We start from the raw sequence: 24427 nt of genomic DNA, 5'->3' as shown, positions 1-24427 counted from the left end.
GTATTTCCTCCGTGTCTTTTCACTCGGTTGTGCTTAAATGCAGCTTTACATTTGCTTTATCATCCTTTTTCTCTTATCACCTTCACGCTTGTAAAAATAATAAAGGTGTTTGCTTTAAGAAAGATTGATTGACTTCAACTTTGAACAAATCTCGTGGAACAATCGGCATAATAGTATTTGAACTGCACCACCACTTTCACTTCAACACTTATAATATGCCAGACTCAAAGGATAACCTACGGATGCTGAATTATGATTACGACGATAAGAAGCATCTTCTGTACTGGCCAGAGTCAGCTCGGTTAAAAGTAAGTTTTCTATACGGTTGTATTAATACTATTCTGGATGTGGGCAAAGAAGATAAAACATTATATAATCCGTTATTTCAGTCAACAAAACCAGAGACCCGCGGATCCATGCATTATACAATGCCTGGTATCAAAGAAGAGTTTGTTCGTAGCCCGATTGATCATCGATTTCAAGTATGTCGTCTACACATTTTCAGTCATTTTCGAAAGAATTTTCCAGGATTCATTCAATAAATTCTTTACTTCATATGATCTTGATCTCAACCAACGTGGTCTGGTTTGGTTTATCGTGAGTTTAATTCTTCAACGATAATCCAATTAATACTGATAATGTTTTAGAAGAAAGGAATATTGGAAGGAGCTTTGAATGGTACATCTGACATGCTGACATGGCTTGGACAAGGAAAGGATAAATCTGGTAGACCTTCAGAAGTGACGCAGATTACTATGGAGGTAAGAATTACACTTTTCAATGTTTTTCTATTTTTCAGTATCTAATTTACACACCTGTTATTTTTATTGCAGTTATGGACTCTTCGCTTTCAACTTTTGTTGAATTTGCGCATGCATGCACAACTTTTGGCCGAATTAGCCGCATTTGAGGAATTAGACGCGCCCGATCTGTTCTATCAGTACAAGACAAGCAACAAGACAGGTAAATTTTCTTATCAGTGACTTTGAGCTGATTATGATTTGATTTACGAAATTCTATTATGTTTGCAGGTAGTTTGGTTCCGTTTGCAATGCGAATCATCCACGCGGAGGCTCTCCGATTTTCACCGTTTCCGTGGAGTAGCCTGATAAGAATTGAAGCACTTCGACTGCAAGTTGAACAGGTCAGTGAAGACATCGAGGACAATTTCAGTGTCAATTTTACAGATTGTCAACATTTTCCGGATGCAAAGTGCACCAACAAGTCATGTTGAAGACTGGGAGAAACGATTGGAATGTGCCAAATTATTGTATGTACGAGTACTTCATGAACTTGGGGTGAGATGACAATTAGAATTGCGAAAAAAAACGTCGAGTGAGTTTCAGGAATATAAAATCTCTATCAAAATGCTAGACAAAGTGCGTCAAGAAACTAAAAACCAAGAAGAGAAGATTATCCTGACTAGAGCTTTGATGAGGATGGCAATGCAAGCTGGAGATGAGAAGGCAATGAACTATTTTGCTGAAAAGGCGAATAATATATCTTCTGGGACCAATGAAATGATCGTCCATAAGTGAGTATCCAAAGTTGAAAATGCATAATGATAGAGTGCTGTTTTAGAGCAATGAGAAGTATATTCCTCGGATCCAACAATCATGCTTATGAGTACATCTCGAGGGTTCCAATAACTGATGATTCTGCGGTCACGCCTCAATTTTTAAACACGAAAGCAATGATTCAACTGTACAGTGGAAAAGCCGTAGATGCTGTCAGAACTGTTTGCCTGGTCAAACCGGTGAGATTTTTTTTTTACATTTTTACTGTGTTAATGAGCTTATCACATACCATATTGAATTGACGTCAACATTTTTTTTGCAGATTATCCCTGGTCCAACTACTACAAATTTGAAGACAATTGCCGAGTTGTGCTATTCGACTGCAACAAAAGATGAGCTCATGATATGATGGAATCAAACTATTGGCAACTCAATTTCAAATCAAAAATAGTCATTCAAGGTGGTGGTGCTTTTTTCTTTAAATCTAGTCTGATCTTGAACTAATCGTGGCAGCTTTGCGTTAACCATAATTCTCAAGCATACTTTCCGCAATCAAACAAAAATGCATATTTATTTTTTATTTCATAATTTATTTTGCTTCTGTGTCAAATGAAACTGTGTCAAGTGAAACTATTTATCGAAGTAGGTTGTCAAGAAAACTTATATAAGCGATTGAAAAACGGAGAATTTCAATTTTAGAGAGTTTCTTCTCTACGGGGAGTGTTGGGAGAAGTGCACGTAATTGTGAGAAGGCCATGTTGAAAGACTCCACACGAATCCTAAAATCAGAAAAAATACCGTGTTTCATAACAAAAAAATGGAGTGATCACCTTTCCCGAGTTGCGTGTAGATTTCGATATTTTGGTGTTGCACGTCTTCTCTTTCTTCTCTCAGCTTTTGACAGTTTCCTGTATTCTTCTGAAGTTGTGTCTAGTCCTCCATCTTCAGTTAACATTTTTCTCTAAAATTAAAAAAAAAACGTAGAAATCGTTACGACAATAAAATAAAATAGAATAATGTGAAAGAAGAATAACAGATTTTGGAACCATCTAAAAATGAATTAGAAACACTGGGCGGCGCGATGAGCCATTTTATTGCTCATAACACTAATTGAGTTGGACCAGGGCCATATGTGTCCCTTTCTCGCGCGCCGCCACTAGGGGATTACCTATTTCAAGTGGTAGTAGACAATGCAATACGACTTTATTACAAGAAAAGAGAAACAATAAAGAATTACTCGTAAGAAGATGGCACCGGAACGTTTTCCGGAATAATAGTGAGGATAAAAATATTGCCAGAAGGGTGTAAAGGTCCCGTATTGAGAGAAAACACTGGGAATAGACAAGATTAGTACTGGAACGCTGTGTTTTCATATGTCGCAACAGAATTTGACCGTTTGATCCGTTGAACAGCATTTCCGTTTCCATTGACGCCGTTTGTAGTTTTTGGAGCGTCTTGCTTCAGACCATTCTGATGTATTCCGTTAGGAATTACTTGCTGAATCTTCATTTCTATCTGTTCTTTTTCTTTTTCTGAAGCTAGTCGTGCTTTTCTCCTGAAATTAGTTATTTTACAGGAGTTTTAGTTTTGCGACATACTTATAGTAGTAGTATTCAAATGCTAGTGTAATGATAGATAACGCAATTCCAGCCAAAATAACAATAAACACTCCACCAATGTTTTGTATCGAAATACCATCACTCTCATCAGAGGAATCCGGACAATTGACTTTGTTAGGGTTATCCGTCCACCACTTTTCTTTTAAGGTTTCCAGTCTTCTTTGATTCAATAGCATGAGTATTCTGAAATAACACTACTGAAAAGAAATCAAGAACAAATTAACGCTCTGTTTCGGAATAGGAGATTTTAAAAAGAATAGGGGACTCATCAATAAAACAGAACTTTCAGAAAAACATAAAAGTCTCTACTCTGAAATTCTCAGATTGTTAGGTAATGTCAGGAAAAATCTTCCAGAAAGTCAGAGAAGAAAAAGAACAATTGGAAAAAATAAAAACTTTAACTGGTGGACTTATGTATGAAAACTTCCTACAAAACCATATCACAAGTGCTTGATTCAAAATCCCAAAAAGACTCATTTTATTTCCCCCGCAACATTCTGATTTTCTAACAGCAAAAAACAACTTGACTTGGTAGAATTTTAGACATTTTCAGAAAATTCAAAGCTCTTTATTTATTTTATAGTCCCCTGTTATTCTGGGTCTTTTGAAATCCCTTATTTCTTTCAAAATCCCCTATTCCGGAATAGAGCCCAAGTGACTCCTTACGCGCTGGAAATTTTGTCTTTCAAAATGTGTCCACTCTGAACTGCAATTGCATATGGCTTCCTGGAGAACTCAGTTCCAACTTGCTGTAGTTTACAGTTTGTCAGAGCTGCATACTTTATTTCAGTGGCATCTCCTGCAAGTTGCACGTTTTGCGGACAGTTCTAAAAGGAGTTCTCACCAATAAATGCAAATCCATCGACCGAATTCAGAACCCGGTCAACTGCCGCATCCATATCTGGTGGCAGTTTGGATTCCTGCATATATCTCCACATATTGGTAAACTTGTCAGACACTGGATAATCCCAAACAGCCAGTTTTGCTCGATCTCGGGGAGACATGCTTTCGTTGAGAGACATTTCTTTCCACATACTAAAAAATGTGAGTAGGTTGATACCCATATGATGATAAACCTCGACACTCACTTATAAAATGTCTCCTCGATTTCTGCCATCCTTCTGAAATAGGTTTCAGATGCACTTCCTTTGATCGGTGCATACTCTATTTTGTACTGCTTGGCTAGATCATCGAGTGAACTGGAATACAAATCTCTGATTGTTTCTTGTATAAAATTATTACCTGATAGGTTGTTCCAGACGAGAGACAGTCAAGAATGCAGCGAGGTTAGCAGTGTATGAAGCAATAATAATGAATCCAAACAGCCACCACGTAGCGGCTACTAATCGGCCAGATATGTTTTTCGGGGCTTCACCACCTCCCTGTGGAGTAAGGGAAGTCATACAAAACCAAAGACATTCTTTCAAACTGAACTGCCGCTTTTCAATGTCATTCTGATATCTGAAAATGCAAAACACAACATCAGAAACAAGAAAACAATGTGTACTCGTACCTTTCTTTGTTGTTTGTAAACGAGTAGGGACTAAACCGATCAAATATCCATAGCAAAATACTCGTAAATAAATATGCAGCCACAATGCACAACCAGACAGGCCATTCCAAGACTTTCATGAATTTGAAAAGCGAATACTCCACGTCAGCCTTTTTCATGAGAATCGTGGTACCAACGAGATCATAATAAGGCACTGTGAAATCCACGTCATTCTCTCTTTCAGCCATAACACTCAACGGGGCCAGTGCTATATCAGCTGAACCGGATACAAGAGCGCCGATGAGTCCATTCCAATTTCCGTTGTCATCCATGGTGCCAAAACTTCCGTCTTCCACTTCATAGATGGTATAAGTGAAGTTCACTTCGACTTGTATCATGTTGATTAGGTCAATGCAATATCCTTCGTAGGGAGTGTTGGGGTCGCCAGTTCTTTGAACAAATGGAGGTTGCTAGAAACCGAAAAACGATAAGAGAAAAACGGCAGTGACTTACTATCAATGTGACTACTCGAAAAATGTTCAGACTTCTGACATCCACTTGAAGTGTTCCATACATAACTGACAATTTGTTTATAGGTGTCCAGATTCCAACCTAAACCGTTATCATTTTCGTTTTACTTTTTTGTGCACCTACTTCTTTGTTAAATAGAGCATCTTCATGATCTCGATCTCGATCGATTTTATAAATTCTTACTTCCACACTCTAAAACATTCAATTTTCTTAACTATTGATGGGTTTTACCTGGAAAAACACATTGTTTTCTGTTTCTGTATAATTTCCATATTCATGTGCCGGATTATTCAAAATAACTTCTCGTACTGTCGTTGTTATATTTGATTCCGAGGGACCTGCTTCACATGTAAAAGTCGGAAGAACATCAAATGTAGCATTCATCTCTCTTATTGTTTCAAATGCATATCCCATGACATTCATATAAAATGCAACATTCAACTGCAAAGTCACGTGGTTTCGCAAAGTTTTTGTTTTCAAAAAAATTTAGTTTACCGAATCCCAACCGTTGATCGAGTAATCCAATTCTAATCCAATTTCATTTCTGAACAAATAATCGTCCAAATCTCGAATTTCCATTATTTTTCCAACTGGAAATGGACGCAACCAAAACATAAGTGCAGATTCACAGCTATCACATTTGAAAGCAGTGATGTCCTGAAACACGGAAAATTAGTGAATGCAGGATAAATTGAAATAAAACCTTTGTGAGAACATATATGTTGAAAACTCGTTGTTCAATGTAGTCTGCTGCCTAAAACATTACTTGAGTTATAGTAACAACAAAACTGAACTCACTTCCAACGTGAATCTTTCCACATTTTCAGTCTTCGCCACTAGAATCAATGAGTTGATAGATTGAAATCGAAGTTGTGTTATTTGAGCTCTCATTTTCAATACTGTAGTTTCCATTTGCACAAATCTGACACCTGGTAGAATTGAGAAAGCTCCTCTCCAAGCGGTGAAGTCGGGTGCTAAATAAGTAGATACCAATTTTTTTCAATAATTAGTTACTTACGATAAATATTGTCATACAGCACAGTACTATTGGGAGTTATATTCAAATCAGCAAAAATATCCGTTATCACATTTTGAAATACAAGAGTTGATAAAACCATTGTTGAATAGGACGGAGAAGTGATAGTTGGGGCACTTGTGTCTGCAATTTCAAAGGTATTTTCTTACAATTTTTTTGTGCTGACCATTGAAATAAAGAGGCAACGGCCAGTAATTGAGATCCACTTGAATTGTTGGCACTTGCGAAATTCTGGCGAGTTCAGAGACTAAACCGATGGAGGAAGGAGTCCGGCATACGCTTATGACAAAACTGACATTCACCATTTGGGAACAAACTGAAATTTTGATAACCATTGTGACACTTGTTTATAGAAACTCACTACTATTAATATCGGATGTGTCGTTGAACTCAAACCTTGCCAAAGTAACAGTATCGATCCGGAATTTGTCGAGAAAAAACATTTTACTGATATTCAAGTGTCGAATAGCTGACTTTGCGAAACTGTCGTTTTTGTCCAGGGTTAATACTGAATGATAATATTATTTTATTCTATAATATTCAAAAAATAAGTCTTACAAATATTTTGTGCATATACATTTTTAGCAGGAATACTCATGAATAATAAAAGTACAAAACAGTTATAGAGTATAATTCGGAACTCTTTGGAAAAACTGAACATTGATTGTTGAGGAGAGCAAATGTCATGAGAACATGGTGTACAACGGTTAGGAGACATCTATGTGAATAGGAAAATATTTTGATGTGAATGCTGGAGGTAAATGCAGAAAAAGGATCGGATTTCGTCAGGGGCAGGTAACTCTAGAATGCCTCTTCAGTATGCATAATCTCTATATTTCGAGAAGCACTGATGGCTCATAGAAAGCCATTTTATTATTTGCCATTTAAAGAGGGGAGGTGCCCCTCATTGTCGGACCCAGCGGTCACAGGATTATTTCAATTGAAATGGAACATTCTAGTTTTTGTGACACAAATTATATAAATTAGAAGGATTATGTTGGTAGTAAGAAATGGTTGGAGAATGGAATAATAAGATTATAGTTTTGAATATGAAACAATTTAAGTGATCGACTTTCTCGGAGTCATATCTTGGCTGTGACGCGGCGTTCGATTCGAGTTTCTAGAGTGAATTTCGATTCCTGCATCAGAAACTGGTGTGAATGAGAGTTGTCCTTTCTTCTTCAACTCATCTTCAGCTTCACTAGTTGGTGACTTCCGACCGGGTTTCTGGAATGAAATGTTTCGAATTTTTTATCTTTATGAGAACTCGTACCCCCGGAAATATGAGATCATCATCGTCGTCTTCTTCATTAACAGAATCATCTTGCCTGCTCTCACAATTTCTGGGGGAAGGTACTCTTGGTGGACCATGTCTTGAGACAACAAAAAATGTTTGGATCGTCTGGTCGTCCTAGAAAATCAACAATTCATTAAATTGAAGAAATTGAAAATGAACTTCTTCCAAAAAGGCACACTTACTTTTATCTCAATTTCTTCTCTCATCTCAAACTGATAAAGTCCTGGGTCCGATTCTTCGATTTTATTGTGCGTTGTCTCGCTTACCAGAATTTTCATCGGCTGTAATTAGTATCTTTGAATTCTAGTGATGCTCCTGGCTCCACTCACACTTGAATTCTGCTCCATTTTGTTTGCAACCAAGACAGTTTCTCCGAATAAGCAATACCTTGGCATACTTAACCCCACAACACCTGCAACTACAGCTCCGGAATGTACTCCGGCTCTTATATCTATTCTGGGAATTTTCTCATTCATATTAACCATTTTTCCGGCTTCAATCAAAAACTGTGATGCACAATCCAGAATGAATTCAGCATCATGTTCTGTTTTAGTGGGAGCACCGCTCACAACCATATAAGCATCTCCAATAGTTTCAACCTGGAATTATTTTGCATAATTGACTGCGTTCACTGTTTTTGAACAACTTTGTAAACTCCATGAACATCAATAACTTTATCGAAGTTTGTGTAGATAACTTTGAGAAATTCAATAACTTCCAATGGATTCAATGAACTACACATTTTGGTGAATTCTACTATATCTGTGAACAATATAGTGACCGAGTCGAATCTCTGTAAAAATATATGTATCCCTACTACCCTCAATATTTGAAAAAGTTTGCAACCTCGCAACACGCCACTGCACTTTCTCCATTCCGCAACTGATTAGCAACACTTTTCGGCAACATTTGATAAAGAAGTTTGTCTGTCCGTCGACGCTCTTTTTTCAATCGGTTCATGTTTTCTCGCATATTACGACTTTTTTGTGCTTCCTAAATGGACACATCAATGACATCGAAAGACTTTGCCCTCTCTATACCTGATGTAACAATAGTTTGAGTTCTGCTGCTTGCTGAGTGCTGGCCAGTACCAGATCTCTACTCGAATCGTGAAGTGCAAAGTCGTTGATGAACAAACCCGATTTGTACATTTGAGGTAGATGGCTCATACTGAAATAAATTGAACTGGAATATATCAAGATTATGTTCAGACTAACACCGGAATTCCAACATAACATATACTCTCCCATTCTTCCATATAAAACATTTGACCTTTCAAGGATAGAAACTTCTCACGTTCCACATCACCCATTCGGTGGCGTTCTTCAGTCACTGAAAAATATCAAACAGTCAAAAACTACCTCGTCATAGTTTTTCGTGATTTAGATCTTAATCTCACTTTGATCAATGTCGGTGTGTTTGTAGACTAATAGCCCATCTTCATCTTCTTGAATTGGCTCACACGATATGAGTTCGAAAATATTGTTTGAATGCAGCATAATCTGTATACTTTCGAAATTTCAGTTTATAAAAAAATTACAACCAATCTAACCAAATGTTCATGCCAGTTTCAATTCTCGTGTTTATCAATACTACCGTTTCAACAACATTTTACTTCATGCATCCCATATCTCCACTTAACGTGTTATGGTCTTCGACCTTCTCATCACAAACAATTTCACAAAGGACGATGGATGTTTTATCTGAGATATGCCGACAACGGCGTCACACCCAACTTTACTTCACAACACCATATATCCGTTTCAAATAAACCTCTTCCCAACGGAATCTGATGAAAGGTCTCATCAGAAGAAACGTTTGATTGATCTTCTTTCCAACGACCCCGGCCATCACACGTAGCAATCCAATTCCAATGTTTCTGCAAGTCCCCAACTAAAATGTTTTATAAAGTGTAAAATGGAGAGCAGAGAAAGTGGGTCTGTCACCGCACAAACAAACAAGCAGCTCCGTTCGCAAGCGATTGATCCATTTAGTTTTCTCCCTCTCTTCCTTCCATTTTTCAATTCGTTCAAACCGATTGAAAACCGGCGCTCTCGGTATTCCAAACATTTTTTTGGAAAGAATGAGAGGGAAAAAAGAGAAAACATTGCGGAGCGTGGGCGATTTATATTTATTGTGTAAACTCCCTCCATTAGAAACCTTATTCGCATTCCGCGGTTGAAGACGATGATGAATGGGAAAATGTCAAAAAAGATGTCAGATGTGATCTTCACTTTTTCGAGGATTGAATCGTTCATGTTTCGGTACGCAGTTCCCTGAAAATAATTTAAAAGGTCAGAGAATGAAGAAAATGTATACCTGTCTGTTGAAATCAAGATTGTTGAAATGGAGACGCATGATGACATGTTCTAAATTCATGTCATGTTCAACATCCAATAACTCAATCACGACTTCCGTTTGAAACAACTCTTTAGCAATATTACGTATCTGACCCTGCACATAATGAAGAAATCCACGTCTTTTGCTTCTGAAAAACAACAATCAGCAAGGTTTTTGAAAAGCGGGAAGGGTATCGCGCTTTTTTCCCACTTTCCACTTTGTGTTAAAATTACTCTAGTACTAATCTCCCCCTAATGAAATCCAATAGTTTCCCATCGTAGTCAAAGTGTAATTCTGTTGAGTCCACGTTGTAATGGTATTCATGACATTCCCACTCTAATAGAAAGTAATGGGTTCGTATTATATGTCATCGGCGTTTTTGCCGAACTCTGGGAAGTGTTCAATTCGAGGTCAGGTCATATGTGAATACGTCTCATTGACCTGACACATAAGTTGAATCCCTCTTCACTCTCCCCCTTCAGACACAGTTGTTCCAAAAGAAAAAAGTTTCACGCGTCAACCAGGAACATTTCGGTCTGACAGAACCCATCAAACATTTGTCGACTACGGAAGGAACAATCGTCAAGAGTGCGGGACGACAGTCTTTCACACACTATTCGAAATCTTCAAGTTGCAACATTTTTACACAAAGGAAACCGAGCGGGAGCGCGAAAATTTAGTGAACAAACAAGATTCTACAAGCATCAAACTACATGTCGATCTTTGAACTATTATGATCCATATACGGTTTCCAATTCACCATTTCCCTTTTCTCTCTACTGAAAAGAAAATATGAATAGACACTAAATGTTTTGTTACTTTTCGGATGGTTTGCATACCAGTCCGTGTAGAATACAACCAGTTATATAAATGATGAGTTGTCCGTCTTCCCTTCTTTTTCCTGTCAAAGCACTAACCTATAGTGAAGTGTCAAACCGGTACGGCTTTCGTGTTCGCAGTAGAATGATGGTGGTTTGAGTTTTGGAAACGTAAAACGGAGGTATTCATGCAAATTATCCAACCCATTCAAAAACTGTGGAAATGTACGACCAAGTATTCGCAAAACCTGTAAATTTGGAGAGATGAGAAAACTTGACCGAAACCTCAAGTCTATTGGAGTTACCTTATTGAACTCGTATTTTCCCAAAAACTTGTAAAAACTTGTTCCGATATTAGCCATCAGTTCATCGACCGGATCTCCAGTAACATCGTGACACGCCCAAATCAATTTATGCGGAAGTCCCTCCGAAAACTTTTTGTCCATTTGAAATGTATCTTCAGTAACCCCCGAAACAAACTGAAAACTTAAGAAATGTTTATCCCTAGTCTTGCCTTTTGAAAACCTTGACGACCTTACTCGCGTCAAAAACAACATGACCATTGTAACATGCTGCCTATCGCTTCATAAATCATCGGGAAAAGATAGTTGTCGTAACCTAGAACCTCATTCAAAAGATATTGGTCATGACACATGTCAACTTTATATCATCTCTAGCGTATTGTCGCCCAAACCATAATCTATTGGTGGTGATAGACCTTATCTGCACGTTTATGCAATACAGGCTCATTACGCCATCGCCTCTTTATGAGATTGTTATCTAACAGGAAATACGCTATCGGAGTGACCTATGAACAGCTAAACGAGAGGATTGTCCTTGAAACTAGTTGCACAACCTTCACAATTTCTCCAAAAGACGGCTTTGTTTCACGGTCATTTTTGCGCTAGCTTGCAGAGACAAGTCAGCTTACCTTAACTTCTGACCAAGTAGATTCGCCATACTTTTCTTTAATATAAGTTGCAATATGGTCGATTATCAGGCCGTACATGTCAGTGGGGGAGACGAAAATATGAGATGAAATAAGATGACTAAATGGGCAAGACGAGCCGTTAAGAAGACAAATTTCCTGTTCATTTAATTTGTACCGGAACCCACTATAGCTATGTACCATTTCCGGTGGATACACTCCTTAAGGCCTCTTAATATACATTTTCGATAAAAACAAGATTTGGAAACGATCTGTGAATGAATAGAACTGAAATATAGATATTCGGTGAGCTGGCAAAATGTGAACACTCTGAAAGCTTATTTCCATTAGCTTTTTGTCACATTGATTTAAGTTCTATTGTTGTTTCGAAGACATTCATCGACGTGTCAGTTTCTTTTCCTCTGTTCAGTTCTTTCCCTCGCTTTATTCTTTTTCCTTTTCTCTTTCTCTCTATCGGTGCAACTTGACAGTAGAATGTAACCGCGAGGGTGGAAAAGCAATATTTTATGTTGTTGGAAAAAACTTGGCTTTTTCTACTGATTCACCATTATATTGAAAGGCAACTATACAATGGGAAAATACGTTTTCAGAAAGGAAATTGTAATATAGAAACATTGATGCAACTTTTTATACAACAAAAGCCTTGGAAGGAGCTGAACTTGATTGTTGTGCATGGAATTACACGAATAACTACACAAAGTTATACATCTCTCTAGACAGTACTCAAATTAGTTGAAATCATCCCGATTGCATCCATTATTATAGTGTCCTAAACTGTATTGTTGACTATTTCATGAAGACTGGATCTCGATAAGTCGTTTGATATTTTTGCGAATGCAAACAGTTTTCTCAGGTGACAAAGAAAAAAAAACAGCGATTCATCTGCGAGTCGTTTATACATGTGCAAGCGACGGTCAAAGATAGGATGACAAACTAAAGAATATTTGCATTATTTGAACACTCCGAGATGCAAGAATTTGACATTTGAAGTGTCTAGAATTTCTTTTTTTTTCGAGGGATTCTTTCCGTCCAATAATTAATATACAGTTATGACCTTTCCACTCGAATATGAGAGAGCACACAGTCCAGTTGAGACACTTCCTGTCCCTAATCCCAACGGTCTCTTTCAATTATATGGACGGATTGGTCATATTTGCTAAAGAAAAGCGTATACCTGTGGTTTTGAACATAGTCTTGACAACCACTTCACCAGCGTGATACAAATTAATTCATCGTATTGTATCTTTCTAATTTGAATTACACAGAATTGAGACTCAAAACAGTTTATTTGCGATAACAAGCAATGAATAGATAAATATGACAAGAAAAAATGTAAGTTTGCTGCAGTAGCATAGTTTACAGTTGATGAGAAATATTATTAGTATTTACAAAAGTACAGAAGAAACAGGTAAAGATGCAGAAGAAAAAGGCTTCACTAATCACATGTATTGTTGCAAGAAGAGGTCTGAGACGTAGTCAGTTGAAAGATTAGCTATGAGAAAAAAGGGTTCAGCTGAAATGGAAATCAGTCATAGAATTGAAGAAACTTGAGATCTTCATGTCTATAACTTTGATACCATCTACGGAACTCCACAAGTTTGGTGTTTTCCAATAATTGCTCTCGTGGACAGTATGGGCATTTGAAGCGTTGTTGTCTTGCATGCCTGTATAAAGATTGTTTTGAATTTTTTGAACCTTTTTCAAATGTTCTTTAAACTGCAGTCATTCTACCCCCATTTTCTTTCTCAATTCTCTTTAAACTGTGCTTTCGAAAACTCGGAACTCTCCCTATCTCTTCTTCTCTTTTCCTCTAGATAGTGTCCATTTGTTGGAGAGCTTTTGTCTCAGTTAGAGAGGTGTGTTGAGTGTGAGCGCCGTTCTATGCTATGTGTGTGCGTCTTTCCTGGTGAGTGTTTTGTGTGCTTCAAATCTGATTGATCGATCGTACGAATACGCAATCGACGAGGAGAGAGAAGGGCAGAGGGGAGGGGCCCCGGACGCCAGCTCCGCCCACCTCAGCAAAACGAGGCCTCGCTGGGTCGACGTAAAGCAGTCATTCAGTGTCGACGCTTTCCTGGTCTCCCGACAGCACTCTCCTCCACCTCAGCCTTCCTCTCCCCCTATTCTTCCCCTTATTTCTACTACTTTGACTATTCTAAAACCACTGCCCTCGTGGCCAGCAGTCGGTTTTCACCTTGATCTGAGAGCTAAACATAATGCTTATCTGAGATCATCGTGAAAGCTAGTTGCAGGTACACAGGCTCTTTGACATTAATGAATAATCGAAATAACAGGAAAAATGAATTTCAGGAAGCTATAAACGAATTCCAGGTCCTAGTTCAGATTTCAAGAGGTGAAAGTCAGGAGAACGATAACCCAGGGAGGAAAAAGTCCGAGAAATAGTTTTTGCTTTTGATCTGACTACTCGAGAGGAATTTTCCGGAAAGTCAGAAAAATTTAAACTCGCCTTGGCATATTCCGATTGAGACGATAGTTTGTACTCAAACGAGTAATGGCGTCTTTCGAAATGACATGACCACATGCGAGTCGCATTGGAGGATTGATTGAGGTGCATTGTTCTTTCAGGATGGGGCACGCAAATACTGAATGGTTTCCGAAGAAAAATGAGTCTACCGGCAGTTCACAATCTAACAGACACGGAGACTCGTATCCCATACAATACAACTCGGTGAACTCCGTCATTCCTCGGAAGCCGTATTTCAGTCTGAACAAAATTGTTTTGAGAATGAAAGGCTCAATGTTTAGAACTAACGTTGTTTTGAATGGTGCTTCGTACGGAATGAAAAATGATGCCATCTTTTTTGCAAGTTTCTCTCGGCTCGTATAATCAAATAAATGTTTGTATCGATCGTCCTCCATTGCACCTTTTCCAACGAGGAGCGCTCCAACCAGCCGAGTCGCTCTTTGTTTATCATCTCCAAACGGAGATTTAAACCGCTTCAATTGTCGAACAGTCCGGTCATAGCTGTCAAGACCTGAAAAAAACAAGAGATGAAGATCTGTACTCCTCAAGTTCCAGTTGTTATCCAATTTTTGTGTTCTGCGGACCGTTACTGTAGCTGCTTTCTGTACCCCACTGATATCATGAAAGAGTATGGAGAAGGAGGCAACTGCACAAGTCTTCCAAACACACACATACCCTCTCTTCGAGCAACACACCCGTCGTCCCGATTTTCTTTCGTTCACCACACTCCAGGCAATTTCATACAGTAGCAGCCCCGCGTTAGCATTGCAAAAAACGAAAGAGAGAGATGGAAAAGATGGAGAGTGGCATATGAGAAGATAGTACTTGAATAACGGAGAGATAGACATTTTGATGCAGTTAAACCCCGTCAATAATTTTGAAATGCAAATCGCAATCGGGATGGAAAGAAGGGTGCGGTTCAAACTAACTTCGAGAAAAAAGGGAATATTGGAAATTGTCATACAGATTAGTGTACAAAAGCACTCTGGTCTGAAACTCAAACCAAACAGAATCAATAATTCTGTCATTACAACAAAAACTTAGCAAACAGTAAATATTATTTCGGAACAATCTTTGTTACGATCCATCAATGTCAACTAAACGTTGCATCAGTTAGCTGCCGGATCTTTCATTAAAGTTACGCAACTTTTGTTTCTTCAAGATTCTCGACAACCTACCTAGTTCGATACAATCAGTAATCATCTGAGTTTGTAGAGATCTTCTCAGAATTCTCTCATCTGCAGGTTGGTATGTTTCGAGATAATCTAATGATGATCCGATATCTCCCTCTCGCAAGTCGACAACAATTCTTTGAAGTATTTCCGGCTCCTCCACATAGTATTTCGGTTCGACTTTGGTGTACTGAAAATATGGAAAGTTTTGTGTAACTAATAAGCCATTAGTTTTTGAAAATTTCTCTTTCAGCAAATCAAATTGAAAAGTTCAAAATCTCTTACTGATTTTTGGGAAATATATCAAATCTTTATGAAAGAAGGTGCATGTTAGAAAACTGTAAACCGCACGGAAATGTGTTCAATTAAAGGATTATAAACGGTCTTCTTGCCTCTTTTACACACATGAACATTCTAACAGTCTTCTCTGTCGTTGTCTTTTGACATATAAAGAAATATGCCGCCCAACATTATACTTGTTTGCCCCCCTGACCGAGGTTAAGCCGCAATGAGAGAGGGGTGTTCTCCAATTACTGTCGAGTACAGGAGAGCATACTTGGACATTGTTATTGGCAGTCCTTAAGGTATTCCATGTCGAATAGTACTCAACCACAAAAAATTAATATAATTTGGGATGCAGTATTAGTCATTGCAAGTGTGTCGGTTATTTCTCTTATGATAAATTGCCGGCCGCAAATTGATTTTTGTTCGTGGCGATCTGTTTGCTTAGTTCTTTTCCGTTTATGTGTCACAATCATACAAAACGACTTTTGTGTTCTTTAAAGAACAATTAGTTCATGACAGAAACATCATGTCCATTTCTTAACAAAAATAGAAAAATGCATACCTTTGCCGGGATTACCTTTTTCAGCATCTCGCCAACAGAACTCAGTCCAGTGCACATTGCATAATCATATATCATTGAGTAACCAAGTGTCCTTCTTTTTTTCCTTTTTTCAAGATCCAGTGGTCCGTAGAATGGAGTTAATATTTCCTTGTCAAACTGACGTTCCACACATCTTCCTATTCTCACGACAGGTAAATGAAATGTTCGGTGTTTTTCAGCTATGTCCTTCGTTAACTGCATAGCTTTTCCTGCTATGTTTTCCATAATAATTTGTCCAGTGACTGACACAGTGTCTCTTTCTTTCGTAAGAAATAATGCATCTCGCATTTTATACAACCGTTCCTCTATCTGTTTTAAATATTGGAGAGAATTTCCTTCTATCTTTTCAAACTCGGTCTGCAATAGTGTTGTTTTTGCTTCCAGTGTCTTCAATTTGAGTTTGATTCTTTCATGCTGGGATTTTCTCATCGAGTGTTGGCCTGAAATTTCATTTAAACTTTCCTCTTATTTTGTAGTATTCTCATTTTAAGGAGTTCTTGGAAACAACTGGCTTTCACGATGATCTCAGATGTATTTCTTTGTACTCTGCAGATCACAGGGAAAACCTGTCGCTAGAAGAACTTTTTTATAGTTTCAATATGTTTAGTAGGAATAGAGGGGAAGAGAGGAGGGAGGAAGGGCGAGTCGAACCGACCGCTCATTGCGGAGGATGAGGCACGGAATGAATCGAGCACTGACTGCCGCCGGACGGAGACCCATAAGGGGGCGGGGCCATACAGTCCGCCCACATTCATCCGAACGCCCTGATTCCAACGTCCTCTCTAACACTCTGCCACTCTCACTATTTCTCCCAGTTCCGTTATTTAAAAAAAACTGAGGTTCAATGGAACAAGTTGAGGATATTTAACAGGGCTAAAACGATTGATAGCAATAAAAAGATGAAAGACGAAATGTTATCCAGATGGATAATTCATTTAACTGCAAAAGTATAGAAATTTTAAGTAATATTGAGAGTCAGTTTCAGAAGACATGTAGAACTCTTTTAAAGAAAATCAACAATTTATTTCATGAATTAGAAAAAATAGCAAACATGAAATGAATTAATCACTTCCAAAATCAAAAACTAAATTCAAACTGGTTTTATCCACTCTTGCTCATTCTATCAATTTTCATCTCAACATAATCCCTCTGATTCATTGTCTAGTCTACATTTTTAAAAACAAAAGGTCATTTTTTCCTGCTCAGGAGATTGAATTTTCCGGAAATAGCCTACAAGTGCTTTCGTAATACTGGTCTTCTGATTTTCCTCTTCATTCCAACTATCAATTGTTTATAACTGAAAACGGTAGTCATAACATAAACGAACCGTTCAAATGTAATGGATCTTTGTTATGATGATCCTCAATTACTGAAAACTAATAGGATGGAGAAATCTAAACAAATTAAAATAAACGAATAAGATCCGTTGCAGAGAATGTCCCCAACATTACGGATTCTTTGTCGAAGGGATATGGAGATTATTTCAGTCATGATTAATCATAAGGATTCCATATGTGGACACTTCAGCTGGTCAAACCAACCGGTCTCTTTTTATCGAGAGTAGCACCTTATGTGCTTAGCTACACGCAGTCCAAATAGGGTGGTTTTATATTTATTTGCTCCTAAATCATCCTACTTCGTCCTTCTTGGTTGAATGAGGTGGATTTGAAGGCTGTTGGAGTTACGGATACATTATTATGTGATCTTTTTTGCTTTTTTATCGGGCGATGAACAAAACGGCGATTCAATAAATGTGAGGATTCCCACCAAAAGGCCATTGCAATAAAGCAATCGACAAAAAGCTTTATTGCTCGTGTTTGACTTGGTAATTTCAAAAAACGCAAGGCCACTTGTTGAGAAGTAAGGGAGAGTCGATGGGGCGGAATGTGACGGCTCTTATAAAAAACGACAAGGACGCCATGAAAAATTATGTGAAATGAAAGAAGGATCGATGTGTGAGAATATTAGAAATCTTAAGATTCTAATCTCAATGACCGATATCTAAAGGATATTCTTTTTGATGATTCCGAGAAATTAGAAAGAGAGACAGAGAGAATATAAAAGGAAATGATGATGAATAAATGTATAAGACGAGAATTCGAAGATTATGAAAATAAGAATGTGGTCTCACGAGAGAAAAAAAACACTTTTTGGGTTCTTGCTCATTCGGAATAGCGTTGCATTTTTATTTATATTAGAATAATATGTTAAATAGCAAACGTCAATAATATCTCAACTATGTTTCTGAGTTTTTTCTTGTTTTCTTATATGTGGAACATATTAAAAAATTACGTTAATTCAAATCTAGTTTTTGACAAATTATTTCTTTTTCAAATTTTGAAGAACTACAAAATCTTGTAAATAGCGGAACCAACTTTTATATCAGATACATTCCTACGATATGAAATAATTTCTCTCCGGCTTTACATTTTGTTCTTATTATACTAAGATAATTTTTACTGTGAAACGTTTTTAAGTTTCAGAAAATTCTTACTTTCAACATTCTGCAACTTAGCGGAAGGTTCGAATTTGAATAAAGCTTTGGACCACATTTTTTTGTAAATCTAATTCTATCAATCGCGTGTTACATTACATGCGTAATACAATCTTATGCCATAAAAGTCCTTGAGTGACACTTTGGATATATTCTAACTATGTTGCCAAGTTTTGTTCCATAAGCTATGTTTTCAATAACAAAAATGAACTTACGACTCCCAGTAAGCCAACACCGATGTTTTTTCAACTTTGCTATCTTGAAGGTTTTGAGTTTTTTCTTGCAATTTGTGTTTTCTGTAATTCGGTCATCTGTTACAATTTCTTACAGTATTCTCATACCTTGTTTATTAAAAATTTCAATTTAGTCCAATGTTTTATACAGGTGGAAACCTCCAGATCATAATTGTTTTGGGGGTAGAGCAAACGCCGTTTTGTTTGAGATCCTGAAAAACGGAAGATGTGTGTTGGAGTGAATAATGTGGAACAAATGTAAAGGGTCCGGAGAAAATGTTGAGGCTATTCTCAGTCCGTAGTAATGCCTCCGAGGAGAGAAAGAGGAAGAAGAGAATCGATAACTGCGCGGCAAAGCGTAGAAAAAGAAGCAGAAGAAGCACCCCTATGTCACTCTTGAAGATGAGAATCACATAAATATACTTTATCTCGAATTATTCCAAGTTTTCTACTCTATTGAATGACTATCCAACGGTATTAACAACACTGTTTGCACCAAACTCTCCATTCTTGATGGGGTTTTCCTATTGATTTTCTCGGAGAGAAGGTCACGAGGGTATACATCGGGGAAGTGAATAGACCGTCGGAAAGTGTAGTATTCGGTGGTGGCCAACAAATGATTTTATTAGTGGAACTTGTTTTCAGAAATGAGAAAACAGCCGAAAATCGCACTAAAACGGCGGTTATTTCGACATACCTCGTCCAGCTGGGTTGTAAAGTTTTGTTCTTTTCTTTCCAAATATTTGTTTTTTGAGTTTTAAAATTTTTATAAAACTTTCCGAAAGACTTTATATTACTGTTGTGGTGAAAAAATAAAAATAAAACATCCAGGAATTGAGGATGACAACTGATTCTCTTTCATGTGATGTATCAGCTGCTCGCCCAGCACTCTAAGATACCTATCATCACGTTTAACTATCTTATCATTCTATTTTCTATTTGCTGTACGTTTTGTGATCGCCTAACAATTTCTAAATAATGACTTTTTGCAATATGAAAAAACATCAGAAAAATATTTTTATATCTAAAGCAAATTCATACAATTTCACGATATTAATCTCATTTAGATTCTTGATACTTTTTTCAATATCTTGAATGAAATAAATTGACATGACATGGAGTATATCCTAATATTAGATTCTAATATGAAAGAGTCCTAATATGAAATATTGCGTGTCCAGAAAAAGAAAAAGAAAAAAAAGAAAAACATTACAACTTGTGACTTGAAATTGCATATGCTGGGAAGCACAAAACAAAATTGAGAGCAAAAGAAAGCGTGCAGACACGCTCAACTGCCTGGAAGAATACGAAGTGTTTTCGGTGAGATTTTCCGTGAAACCAGAAATGGAACAATGCCGGGGGCGTCCTAATTCTGATGACCCACATTAGCATAAAGAATTATATATTGTTTGCCGATGCCATTGTCTCGCCACCAAAACACCAATTTTCTGATCCTATTACGCCGAGTCAAATAAGGAAGTGACAGTTGTGTTTATTCAAAACAAGAAAGAAGAAGTAAATCTCAACTCAAGATTCGTATAGTAGAACGCTCACTTTGAAAATTGAGCAGGGTTTGTTTTTCTTTGCCTCATCGTTTTTCACTGCGTATTCAGACAAAATATTGGGAGAATAAAAAGAAGTTTCAATGAACTTTTTAAAACTAATTATCAAAATTGTTCAAATTTTCTTTATTTACGAAGAAAACGACTTTCAGTAGAAAACCATAACTAAACATTCAAGTTATTCAAATTGAAAATAATTAATATAAATTTGAAATGAAATTCAATATTTCTTGGCTTGTAATGGTAAGTAGAAAAAAATGAGTTTATATTTTCAATCCATCATAACTGAAATATAAATGGCTTTTTCCAAAGCGAATTCATTTCTACATGTGAATAATTTTGAAGCGACCATAGTGAACATGTAAATTATAAGATACAACGCCTACCAAGTTTCGGAGGGTTGTTGGTTTTCTTTTTGAACGTATTCAAAACTTTGTTGGTGGGAATTGCTGAATACCCACCTGGTCACATTTTCTATTCATGTATTTGCGTGGTGAATTCATGAATTGGTTATAATGAATGTTGCAGAACATTTATATGTATGTCTAGTTATAATTTCATTATTGACTTAACTTGAAATTAAATTCTGAGTAGAAATGTTTTTTCTTTAAGAAATCTTAGAATTAAATGTTCTGAAATCTAATTATCTTGATGTAGTATAATTAGGAATTTAGTATTATTTAAAACCCGTGTTTTTAAATTTTCAATTGTAAAATCATTTTTTCAAACACATTTTTAGTGAGAGATTCAAAGAATAAAGTTAGTTCCGGATCATTTGTTCGCACCGACCTGCGTCAAGTTTTCATTGTTGCATCATTTTCCCATCGGTTTCCACTCATCATTGACGTTTTCATGACCCTATTCTTCTTGTTTCAAGAAGATGACGTGTCGTCTTACTATATGACGTCTTACTTGTCCTTTTTGAAATCCGGTAAAAGATTCCCGGTTTCTTGTGAATTGTCATTCACTTGAGAATTCATGACAACTGGAATTGTCAGACATGGCAGTCTAGTATGCTATCGTTTGTCATTCAGTGACAAAAGATCAAAACTTCCCTGTTGGTTTCTGTTGGAGAAGAGAAAGATGGATGAGACCCATCTAAACGGAGCATACATTTCGAAGGAGAATTCACGAATTTCGAATTATATTTTTTTGTCACGCACAATGTTCATTTAAAATTCTTGTTTTTTCTGCAATTCGAAACTTTTGAAATGAAAAGATCTTTGAAGAAGGTCTTATTTTTCAGATCCGATTCTATTGTCCTCTCTTTGCTGGTTATACAGATCCGATGATATTGCAGCCAATTTTCTTTTTTCCACCATTGTCTGCGATGCATCATTTTTCTGAACAATTATAAATCGACTAGCATAATTACAGGAGTGACTGTATAATCGGTGCAACCATTAGACGTCTAATAACTACTCAAACCTCAATACAATAACATTGTTGGTCTCAATATTACATTTCTATACGAGGGACTTTTGAACAAGCTTTACCAGTCTAATACGCACGCTCAAGGAGAGTACAACTACTTGTCATGCAACTTTACCAGCCATTGTCAGAATGAATTTTTAACACAAGCTGCGGATCATATGAGAAGTTATGGGAAGAAGTACAAAGAATTTCTTTGCATGTCTAATCTTCAAATAGTACGACTTCAATATGGGACATACTGTTCTATGAATCAAATTGCTTTCAGTTTTCCATAACCGGATAACTCATCCTTTTTGCCCAAAACAAATCACTGGAGTTGTTTTAAAGTTCTAAACATTGTTTTTAAAAGAACGATGTGGTTTGAAACTGCAACCTGAAAGCTCTAATAAAAACATTCTTTCCATATTTGATTTCGTAGATTCAGGCTTTTGAATCAAAACACTTTGATGTATAAAACTTGCTTTTGTTGTAATTTTCACTGATTCAAAACAACTCTTTGTATCTACAACGGTTTATTCAAAAAACTTCTAGAAGGAATAATTCAGAACATAACCCGCCTGAACAAAAATGACAGAATAGTATATTTGAACATAAAATGAATTGTAAGAAACATGTCTGGAAAGTACCATTAAAAGTAAAAGTTAATATGTTTTATGTTTTTTTTAAATTTTCAAGTTTTACAAAAAATATACAATAAACACAGCGGAAAACATTGTCAGGATAACGAACGAAGATTTTTTAGAAGAATTGCACATGTCATCGGGGCAGCAACAGATTTCACCTTTCTTACCATAATCTCTGCTTTTCCGGCAATATTCTCCATTGAGGTTTTGAACCCATCCTGTGAAGTTTGGATCTTCAATTCCTTGACAGTCCACTTTATCACATCCCATTGAATAACCATTCTTTTTTCTAACGTCTGGATCCGAATAAGTAGCTCTGACACAGTACTGCGAAGAAGTATGACACACATCAGGATTGATTCTCAGCAAATGGCCATCTTCCCAAATTCGATGATAAAGTCGGCATTTCAATGCATCCACACCGCAATTTGTGATGATAGTGAATAAAAGGAGCAAAACAAGGACACGTCGGCAGTGCGGCATGGATGGTTGGGGCTTGAAGTGAAATGTGGGCTTCATGAATATGTTAGAGGAGGCACTATATGTGGCAAAAAGGGAGAGAATGTACAACCCCACAAATGGGCGGAGACAAAAACAGAAAAGAATGATATATCAGAAGAATGTCGCCATTCTGCTATTTTTAGGGGGACCGTTGAGCGATGGAGCAGCATGTGAAAGGATGAACAAAAATGACTGAAGTTCTTGGAATTGGCACTAGAGAATAGTCGCATCAGATGGGGCGATTCATCTATGGATGATTCGAAACCGAAAGGATCAATGGGGTTCTCTGAATTTGGTATCAACCATATGACTGCATAGAAGAAGTCTGGAACCTGAAACTTATTTCGAATACACTGTTTCCCATATTTCTAATATTCAATATTTGCAAAAGTAACTTTTCTCAAAAATTAGAATTTTCGTTAAGCGAATAAAACAGATTTCACAATCCAATTCATAAAATAAAATAGTGACGATGAATTAAAAAAATTGCCTTTAAAACGATCCTTGATTGACAGTCTTATAAACTATAGACCCAATAGGTTTGCTTGATTTTATTGTGGTTTATCCGTTAGTTTTTTGCAGTACAACATTTAAAAAAAAATTCAAAAACTCAACAATGGTTTTTGAATTCTCATGTTCTTCAATAAGAATTTTTCCCATTTGCCAGCTTTTTCACGTTATGAGGTTGTAATAAAAATTGCAGACCACGAACTATTAATCTTCAGAGAGTTTGCAAGAATTTCTATGACGAAAATGGTTCCATTTTCACGTGGTTAAAATTAAGAGTCATTTTTCAAACCGCTACCCTCATCCACCATTTATCGTTTGATTGATATATTAGATTTTGCAGTTTCGGTTACTGTAATTTAAAACTATCCTTTCATGCATAAACACACTAAATCAGAGAATTCCTGACAGAAGGAAATCCCTGGGTGGATTCCTGTTGCGAAAGCAAAGCATTCTTGCTTATTCACCACGAAACACCATTTTCCCTCCCTCACTATTTTTTTCTTGCACAACAAAACAAACCATACACATGTTTGTGAGCCATCTCTGCCGAACTAAGCACCTTCCAACACACCACATTTAAGAAAAAGATTCATGTTCACCAAAAGAGACGATCAAAAAAACACAGAGAGAAGTATCGGAACATAACAGTGGTTGGTGAGAAAAATAATTAAAGACAAAGAGTGGAAATTGAATTGAGTTATAAAGGTTTGGATGCAAACACCAAAAAGACTGACAGAGTAATAGTCGAAAAATATTTAAATTAAAGCTAAAGCAAATTGACACTAAAATATTTCCTGTTGTATTGGAAATGTGCAGAAACAGTGCATGAAAAAAGTGAGGAACTAGTTTTGAGAGATAGGGTAATAAGAGATATTTCATAAGTTCTTTTTTTTTCAAAATTAATTATTCGAGAAGTTGTATGGAAAAA

At 36.8% G+C, this 24427-nt stretch overlaps 4 protein-coding genes across 4 annotated transcripts; 1 reads left to right on the top strand and 3 right to left on the bottom strand.

The window, feature by feature from the left end:
• Window positions 1–215: 215 nt before the first annotated feature.
• Window positions 216–1926, top strand: GCK72_023908 (uncharacterized protein; the record flags this gene model as incomplete). The annotated part of the gene is made up of 10 exons (XM_003109440.2): window positions 216–308; window positions 390–482; window positions 529–597; window positions 648–761; window positions 834–963; window positions 1032–1144; window positions 1188–1298; window positions 1347–1534; window positions 1582–1756; window positions 1840–1926. The coding sequence occupies 10 exons, from the start codon at window positions 216–218 to the stop codon at window positions 1924–1926; spliced, it is 1173 nt and encodes a 390-aa protein (XP_003109488.2).
• Window positions 1927–2864: 938 nt separating this feature from the next.
• GCK72_023907 (uncharacterized protein) lies at window positions 2865–6638 on the bottom strand (the record flags this gene model as incomplete). Its single annotated transcript, XM_053735617.1, has 15 exons — window positions 2865–3072; window positions 3116–3319; window positions 3803–3935; window positions 3981–4171; window positions 4225–4335; window positions 4379–4597; window positions 4650–5098; window positions 5142–5240; window positions 5283–5351; window positions 5655–5816; window positions 5863–5913; window positions 5958–6133; window positions 6178–6318; window positions 6362–6511; window positions 6557–6638. The coding sequence occupies 15 exons, from the start codon at window positions 6636–6638 to the stop codon at window positions 2865–2867; spliced, it is 2445 nt and encodes an 814-aa protein (XP_053579183.1).
• A 616-nt stretch (window positions 6639–7254) lies between these two features.
• On the bottom strand, window positions 7255–11096 carry GCK72_023906 (uncharacterized protein; the record flags this gene model as incomplete). The annotated part of the gene is made up of 14 exons (XM_053735616.1): window positions 7255–7422; window positions 7469–7606; window positions 7675–7773; window positions 7822–8091; window positions 8139–8285; window positions 8339–8485; window positions 8533–8662; window positions 8710–8824; window positions 8892–8994; window positions 9266–9371; window positions 9653–9768; window positions 9812–9980; window positions 10750–10898; window positions 10956–11096. The coding sequence occupies 14 exons, from the start codon at window positions 11094–11096 to the stop codon at window positions 7255–7257; spliced, it is 1998 nt and encodes a 665-aa protein (XP_053579182.1).
• Window positions 11097–13124: 2028 nt separating this feature from the next.
• GCK72_023905 (uncharacterized protein) lies at window positions 13125–22971 on the bottom strand (the record flags this gene model as incomplete). The annotated part of the gene is made up of 8 exons (XM_053735615.1): window positions 13125–13263; window positions 14067–14324; window positions 14373–14595; window positions 15263–15446; window positions 16119–16582; window positions 17470–17511; window positions 18852–18932; window positions 22656–22971. The coding sequence occupies 8 exons, from the start codon at window positions 22969–22971 to the stop codon at window positions 13125–13127; spliced, it is 1707 nt and encodes a 568-aa protein (XP_053579181.1).
• Between the last annotated feature and the right edge of the window lie 1456 nt (window positions 22972–24427).

The sequence above is a fragment of the Caenorhabditis remanei genome, chromosome X (genome assembly GCF_010183535.1).
Source record: "Caenorhabditis remanei strain PX506 chromosome X, whole genome shotgun sequence".
NCBI classification, from domain to species: domain Eukaryota; kingdom Metazoa; phylum Nematoda; class Chromadorea; order Rhabditida; family Rhabditidae; genus Caenorhabditis; species Caenorhabditis remanei.
Note: the sequence above shows the minus strand (reverse complement) of the source record. Positions and strands in the feature narration are given on the sequence as shown.